General features: G+C 45.6%; 1 protein-coding gene across 1 annotated transcript in view; it reads left to right on the top strand.

The window, feature by feature from the left end:
- The first annotated feature begins 4,048 nt into the window (after positions 1–4,048).
- The window catches only part of CUNH2orf80 (chromosome unknown C2orf80 homolog), a 9,541-nt gene continuing 5,153 nt past the window's right edge, over positions 4,049–8,436 (top strand). Inside the window, exons 1-5 of the mRNA XM_009637511.1 lie at positions 4,049–4,089; positions 4,929–5,010; positions 5,519–5,601; positions 5,749–5,836; positions 6,255–6,332. Of these exons, the coding sequence (XP_009635806.1) occupies positions 4,049–4,089; positions 4,929–5,010; positions 5,519–5,601; positions 5,749–5,836; positions 6,255–6,332 (372 nt within the window). The remainder of the gene's footprint in view (positions 4,090–4,928; positions 5,011–5,518; positions 5,602–5,748; positions 5,837–6,254; positions 6,333–8,436) is intronic.

Here is an 8,436-nt window from a genome sequence, read left to right as displayed (position 1 = left end):
CCGGGCCGGGCCGGGTTGCCGCCACTGCGGGGGAGCTCTCCACCCTCACTGGGAAAGCTGTCCCCGAAATGCCGCCTTCTCAGCCGCCGCGGCCCCGCCGCCCTTCTGGCTGGGAGCGCCCAACTTTGAGGCCGTGCTCGTGAGGCGCCAGCGAGGGCCCTCGGCGCTGCTGCGCCAGCTTACCCCGGCCACGCAGAGCTAAAACGCTCCTGAAACGCCTCAGAAAAGCCCCAGGGTTGCCCCGAAGGACCAGTCTCGCCCAAAAGTTAGGGTTTGTTCGTCCGCAGAATTCAGCATCTGGCTTCCAAGCTTTCTCCTGCGAAGAGGTGACATTTTACAGTCTATTAAAAGGAATTTCTTTTTTCTGAAGTAATTTATATTTCAGTCATAGAATCATAGAATGTTTTGGGTTGGAAGGGACCCCTAGAGGTCATCTAGTCCAACCCCCCTGCAGGGAGCAGGGACACCGCTAACTAGATCAGGTTGCTCAGAGCCCCGTCCAACCTGGTCTTGAATGCTTCCAGGGATGGGGCCTCCACTGCCTCTCTGGCAACCTGTTCCAGTGTTTCACTACCCTCATTGTAAAGAATTTCTTCCTTATATCCACCCTAAACCTACCCTGCTTCAGTTTAAAACCATTACCCCTTGTCCTGTCACAGCTGGCCCTACTACAAAGATTTTCCCCATCTTTTCTATAGGCCCCCTTTAGGTATTGAAAGGCCGCAATCAGGTCTCCCCGCAGCCTTCTCTTCTCCAGGCTGAATAAGCCCAACTCTCTCAGCCTGTCCTCATAGGAGAGGTGCTCCAGTCAAAGTGAATGTATTGGTTTCCAGACACCTCTGAATTTGTCCTCAAGAAGTTGACATTGCATGTGCAGATGTTAAATATTTTCAGTAAACAGCAAAATAATTTGCAGAACAGCAATTTACAGCGGAGGTGCAGAGGGAATTTGCAATACAAATAAGGGTGGCAAAACCACTTTTACCTGCTGTCACACACATGTGAATGGTAGCCCTCTGCAAGAGTCCTAAATCCTACTCCTATTACTATTTTATGTGGTACTTGTTAATACATTAGCTGATTAACATTAAATCATGCAAATTATTAAATAAATTTATTCCTTCCGACTTAATTAAGTAGCAGATTGACAAAACACCCTCTACACCAGCCCTGAAAATCAGACCTGCAGTGGAAAACAATGCTGCAGACATGCAGACCTGCCTATTGCTTTATTTCTTGCTCTGGGGAACCTGTGACTAGCATTAAATGCGCTATGGTGTGGGGAAAAGACTTAAGTATCCTTCTCTAATATGTATTCTGTGCTCCATGTGTGACAAATTCCATGGTTCAAGGGGCCTAAACTTGCTCTTATGAAGTTTACTAAGTTACTTTACTAAGTTTATTAAGCACACTGGTTAGCAAATTAAATTAACAGTGGACAGCTTAAAACCAGAAACCCTTTCCCACATGGCCCTATTTAAACTGCGGAAATCTTTGCCAGATGATATTGCAGAAGTCAGTTACTCAGGTTTCAAAAAGTGATTGGACAAGTTGGTGGAAGTGAAAAACAAGCAAGAGCTATTAACACCACTTTTTGCTCAAGAAGGTCCTGAGCTGCAAATCACTGGAGAATGGGGAAATACACTGAGAAAGTTTGACAGCTACTGGTGCAGCTCTTCCATTGCTTCCCCAGGCACCCCCTAGTGGCTGCTTGTTTGGTTTTTTTTCCCAGGAAGAGCACAAACACAGTGCCCACCCGCCTCCCTGCCTTGGGTTTCTTGCTTTTGGGAAAACAGCAGGGATCAGTTCACCTCAGGGCTAGGGAACAGCCTCATTTCAGGGAAGTCACTTTCTTCATCACGGTATTGCCCTTGTCACATAATAGAAGAGGTGCTGCATAAGCAGGACTTTGGGTCAGTCCTGGCATGGCTGTGTTCACTTTGTGAAGGTCACTTTTCACTCTTGCCCAGCCATACCAGCAGATAAGCCCTTGGGGAGGTGTAACTAGAGGAAAGGCAGACAGTTGATCTGTGTTTCTCAAAGCAAACAAGCAGCAGCTCTACTGGAGACATGGGGCTGCCATGTTGCCTGCCAGGCTGATGCCCTCAGAAATCAAATCTAACTTGATTACAAGGCCTGCAGCTGGAACAAAAGGTGGGGAAGTGCTGAGCTTGGTGCTCCTTTTGCGGTAGAATTAATGAGAATGGCCATAAGCATCTAATGCTGCTAGGAGGGGCCATTCCCAAACTCCAGCCCTCCCCCAGTAGCTGCCCACCTGGATTTCCATTACTATGGCAAAGACCTTTACCTGTTGCACCTGCCTAGGCACTTGCCTAACACTTGGGCTTTGGAAAGAGAGCAGTGAAATGAAATAAGGAAGAGAAAGCACAGCACAAATTCTGTAAATACCAAGTAGGCTTTTTCCGGGAAACATCTATGTCTCATGATAATACATTTGCTTTTATCTTTTCTTAGGCCATCACAAAGAGAGGCAACATTATGATCCTGTCTCATAAACCCATGCCTATTGTTTTCTAGGTAATCAATTAATAACATGAGAAGTACATTCCCAACAAGGAGGATAGCTCATTCCTTTCAGAAGTACAGCCTTCAAACCTTCCTAATCTATAAAATCCAATAGTCTCTCACTGACTTGTTACTCATCGTGATGCGTTGGCTACCATCAGCAATCCTGTGCAAGATGTGCCCTGCATCCATTGGGAGGACAACAGCAGGATTTAGTAAGTCATGTTGGGATTTCTTGGCTGTTAGAATTTCTTCTAATACTATAAGAAAAAAACATAATATTGATGAAAGAACAAATACCAGGATCCTTGCTATATGCCATAAACACTGCAACTGGAACCCCAGATGGGCTCTTGGGAGGTATCAGGTCTAGTTTTTCACTGTTCCATTTGGTGGAATGCTGGAACAGTGGAAGCTGATAGCATCTTTTACAAGCAATTAGATCCACCAGAAAACTCAGTGAATAGTCTCTGCCTTCCTTGTTAGCAAGTCTTCTATGTTTCCAACTAGCCACTCAGCAGTGAAACTCAATGCCTAGAAGTGTAAAAGGATCATTAGCTTGAAACTGATAACCCAACCTGAAGGTGCAGGTTTAACCTCTTCTCTGTGTTGTTTTGTGGGGTTTTTTTCCTTTTAATTTCTTTCAGCTCAGCAGCATTGTTTCTAAGCAACAGGAGAAAGCTGCAGTCCTGCATGAAGCCATAGCCTAATTTCCCTGGCACATAAACTGAGTGGCAGATGCAAGAAAGGAACAGCAGCATGAAGAGGGAATTCCTCCTCATAGATACCTGAAGTCAGAGAGGCTCCAAACCCAGATCCTGAAGCCTATTCCAAGAGTTGACACAGGTAGTGTGTAATTTCTTGTGTACATGTATGAGAGAGAGAATAGGGGGACAATATCAAGTAACACAGAGAGCTTACTAGGTATGTCATTACTTTGTGTATTATGGAGCAGAGTGAAGCATGCACTTTGATTTTACAACAAATTGGTGGGTCAGGTGCTAGCTGCTCTCTTTGCTGTGTCCTGTCAGGCCAGCTCTTACCTCATCTCTTCCAGTCTGTCCTCTTCCCAGACAATCCCCTTTGTACCACATAGATCTGATTAATACACACACAGAGGGAAGAGCAAGGCATGTCCTAAGAAACTCAGAAGTGGCAGCAGGTCAATAGATTGCATTATATGAGAGAATATACATCACGGTGATGGGGATATAGGCAACCTGCAAGCTGACACTCAAGACTGATGCTTGTCTTAAATGGGCTCATTCTGCCCATTTCCCATTACCAAACTCGTACCCTCACTTTCAGTACTGTGCATGTTGTCTTCTCTTTCTTGACTAGATTGTTCTCCGCTTCTATTGCAGTCCCACCTGGGAAATTGTTTGGGCCAGATTTTTGCAGGGGGTCTCCAAGCGTCCCATACTCTTTGCCTGTGATTCAGATTTGCTCACTGACAGAGATACTTGGTAGGATGCACTTTTCTGTCTCCTAGATCCCATTGAGCTTATGTTACAGCTAGAGTATGGAAAGAAAGCACCTGAAGAAAGAGATTGAAAAACTCCTGTAAGTAGTAACTGCCCACAACTGCCTTCATTGCATTTGAGATGGACTTGTTTTCATTGCAAAGGCTTGTACAACCTAGGTGGATGACAACTGTAAAACCTTAGTCTTCTCTTGCTGGGAAGTATGAACAGACTTCATTTGAGATGCTCTTCATTTTCTTACATGCAGTCTGCAGTGTGAGACCTGACTGCAAATGTGACAGTAGAGATGTCACAGCGTAGAACTTGCTCTGTGTCAGTAGGAGTGACCAGGGAGGTGCAAATTTCCCCCATTACCATGCAGCCAGCACCAGTCTCCCAGTTCATGCAGCAGCATTTCATGATCTTGGATGCAGGAATGGCCAGCAGACTACTCCTAGGGGATGTAAGCAGTGTCCCCTCTATTCCATGCAAGTCCTGTGGCCGTCTTCCCTAGGACTGCTTGCATGGATCAGTAGGACCTAGTCTGAGGAAAGATTGCAGAATCAGGCCTTGCCTGAATGAGAAGAACAAGCACCAGTGAAATATCCTTTTCAGTCTCTTGGCTGTACAGTGAAATCCTTCTGTGAGTCCCCAGACTTTAAATACTTGATTCATATTTGTATCTCTTCCTATATTTTGGAGCCTTTGGGGAAAGACAGCAGTGTGGTCTGAGGGAAGCTAAGATTAGCAGTGACGCAGAAAACTAACAGCTTTCCTACTTAGGAAGTGTCTGTGAGAAATCCTGCAGCAGATTCCTAACCCTGAATTATAGCTAATTTAGCCCCAGTCTTGCACTGGCTTTAGAGTCATCTATTACATTTCTTATGCACTGCATTGCTTAGAACCAGTTGTAATTTGGAGTATTTTTCTTGCTTTAAGGGGAGATTATGTTGGCATCAGACAACGAGAAGATGAATTTGATCCAAGAGGACAAAGGCAGCTCACCTTTCTAGAGGACATGGTAATCACCAGACTTCTTACTTCCTATCCTCTTTAACTGCAGGGCTGCTGAGAACTCTGAAGGATGGGTCTTTGGTACAGCTGAATAACCTGTTCCTACAATGATCAGTAAAAGCCCATTACTGAAATGAGTATCTAAAGAGATTGGCTGTGGAGAGCATCCAGATGTAATGTATCCAAAATAATCCAAGTTTTTGCTGATTTTTCAGCAAGCAAAGCTCATCCACGGAGGACATTGATAAAGTCGAAGTCAATTAACAAAAGGGAATTCTTCACAAACTAAATCTGTCTGTGCATAACATCTTTCAGCTAAGATGAGAAAGTCTTCCTGGGTGTGTTTAAAACCCCTCAAACCTCAGTAAGTGTCATACAATTGGTGAACTACCCAGTGTAGTTGAGAAATACTGGGCTCCGGCTCACGTTTCCCTATATTTCTCTGGTCTTTCTGTCATCCCTCAGTTAAGCAATAACAGTAAAACAAAAAACATAAGGTACTTCTGTCTTTCCAGGCCCATTACAACTTAGCCTTCAGTGTTGCTTTGCTGTGGCTAGGTGACTTGGATGCTGAGACTGCACTGACAAGAGAGAAAATGTGAGTATTGCAAAGCTAAGGCCCGGCTGTTGCAGTGGGTTACACCAGTGTGAAAATGGAGTAAAAGCAGTGGTGAATCGAGCCCAGGACTAGTTTTTGCTTTTATAACCCCAGGCTAATAATCTTCCTGTTCAAAACACCATACAGGAATTTTGCAGCTCGCAACCGATACATGTATCCCAACCGAACTGAGAGAGAAGCTATGATATTATCTACATATGCTGGAATATTAATGGTAAGAGGTCAAGAAAGATAGCAGTATCTTTTGCTCTATGGCATCTGCCTAGAAACACTCCCTGTGCACATGTCTTTGTTCATTGAAAGCACAGTATACAGAGAGTGCAAATATTACAAATCTGTCTCATTTTTATCAGGTAGCCATTAAATTTTGCTCAACCTTAGAAAACAAAATAGGCAGTTTCAGTAGGTGGCCCTATGCATGTGTATAGGTTACTTATCTTGTCTCACCCAAGTGCAAAATGGTGAGCAAGTTTAATGACCAGATCTCAATAGATTTGTACTAGCAACATGAAACAATACTAGGAGTTCACATGAAGGTTCTTTTAGAAAGAAAGGGGCTATGAGCTGGATTTCATACATTCACTTTAAAAAATACTACTGAGAGCTGAACCTGTCTCTACCTGTCTTCACAGAACACCATTCCTATTGAGGAGATCTTTAAGATTTACAGCATGAGGCCCTCAGTAACACACTGGAAAAGCTCTGCAAATGTGAGTTATTTGTTTTTTCAGCATCTCTAATAGGGGTCTCAGTGAAGATCTCTCTTACCTGTAGTGGCCTGGTCCAGCATGTAGTGCATTGGCCTGGCATTCTGGGAATGTGATCCACATGTGGATTGCTTCTCTTTTCGCTCAGAGTAAACACGGTTGAACTATTCTCTTTTCACATCTGCCATTATGGCTTAGAGCCTTGTGGGTGGCCTCTCAGCACCATAACAAGGTGTAAAGCTTCCATGTGCAGTTCTAGTTATCCACGGGGTACTTCAGCCCTGCTGCTAGTCTTGAGGCTGTGTGTCTGTCAAAGCTGCAGAGTGCAGCACATTTCTTAATTGCTTGCACATTGTATTGTGTGTGGGTCTATTATTATAACTACTGTTTCTTCCAGCTATCCCATACTAATAAAGGAAGAGACTTCATTCTACGGAAAGCAATCACTACTGTTAGACCAGCAGTGGTTGGGGATATGTGGATGATATCTGACAATATCCTACAATAAACTCTCATCTATCTCCTTGTTACAGCAGAATATAAGCTTTCAGGTACTGTTCAAGACCACAGGCTAGGTATGACAGTGTGAATTTTATCTGAAGTTAGCACTTTCCTGTGGGATTGTCATCTGGCTGCCAGAGATGTACTTTGTCTGTGCCCAGTCTTCTTCTCCAGTCCACTCAGGTTTCAAACCAGAAATCATCAGGGGACAATATCTAACCTCTGCTAGCCTCTGGCCTCTGGTGCTGCCTTGCACTGCTCAGCCTCACCAAAGAGCCAAAGTTGCTTTGCTGGGCAGTATACCCTGTAAGCAGTTGTATAAACAGGTGTAACTCTCCTGCACAGCCCACCTCTTTGCTATGTTTTTCTGCCTTCCTCTTTCGTATGGACTCTGCAGATCCTTCGTGGTCTCCTTGACTCATTCTTATTCCCTTGTAAACTGATAAATCTTCTAGCTAAAAAACCGTGCTGTAGGTCTGAGATAAGGCATTCATCAGAGGAACCAAATATGTGAAATTTGGCTAGAGACCTTTAACCCTGCAAGACAGAGACTTCCTTCCATACCTTCATGTTTTGGGGTTTTTTTGTAAGCTATTTTATGATGTTTAGCAGGGTGCACCAACACTGGAGGTCTTAATCTGGGGTCGTGTTTAGGCGCAGTCAGTGCTATGTTTACAGAAGCCAGCTCTCAAAGGGCACTCTGACTCTTGCACAGGCATTACATGACACTGTTCAAGGAGATACAGTATCTACATCTGTGGTGGTTTGACCCTGGCTGGATGCCAGGGGCCCACCAAAGCTGCTCTATCACTCCCCTCTTTTAACCGGAGAGAGGAAGGAAGAGTAGATCAAAGGGCTCGTGAGTTGAGATAAGGACAGGGAGAGATCATTTGTCAGTTACCATCACAGGCAAAACAGACTCAATTTGATAAAATTAATTTAATTTATTATCAACCAATATCAGAGAAGGTGAGGATAAAAACTGCGCAACCTGAAAACCCCTTCCTCTGCCACCCCTCCTTTCTTCCTGGGCTCAACTTCACTCCCAGGTTCTCTACCTACTCCCCCCCAGTGCCGCAGGGGGATGGGAATGGGGGTTGGGGTCAGTTCATCACATGTTGTCTCTGCCGCTTCTTCTTCCTCGGGAGAGGACTCTTCCCCTGTTCATGTGCGGGGTCCCTCTCACAGGAGACAGTCCTCCACGAACTTCTCCAATGTGAGTCCTTCCCATGGGGTCACAGTTCTTCATGTACTGCTCCAGCATGGGTCCATCCCTCCCACGGGGTGCAGTCCCTCAGGAGCAGACTGCTCCAGCATGGGTTCCCTGCGGGGTCACAGGTCCTGCCAGCAAACTTGCCTTGGTATGGGCTCCTCCCCCACAGGTCCCCAAAGTCTTTCCAGGAACCTGATCTGGTGCAGGCTTCCCATGGGGTCACAGCCTCCTTCCTTCAGGCATCCGCCTGCTCCAGCGTGGGGTCCTGCCTGGGCTGCAGATGGGGATCTGCTCCCCAGTGGGCCTCCCTGGGCTACAGGGGCACAGCCGGCCTCACCGTGGGCTGCACCCAGGACTGTGGGGGAATCCGACGCCTGCAGCCCCACCTGCCCC

The sequence above is a fragment of the Egretta garzetta genome, unplaced genomic scaffold (genome assembly GCF_000687185.1).
Source record: "Egretta garzetta isolate BGI_Z169 unplaced genomic scaffold, ASM68718v1 scaffold474, whole genome shotgun sequence".
NCBI lineage: Eukaryota > Metazoa > Chordata > Aves > Pelecaniformes > Ardeidae > Egretta > Egretta garzetta.
This window is presented reverse-complemented; position numbering and strand designations above follow the sequence as displayed.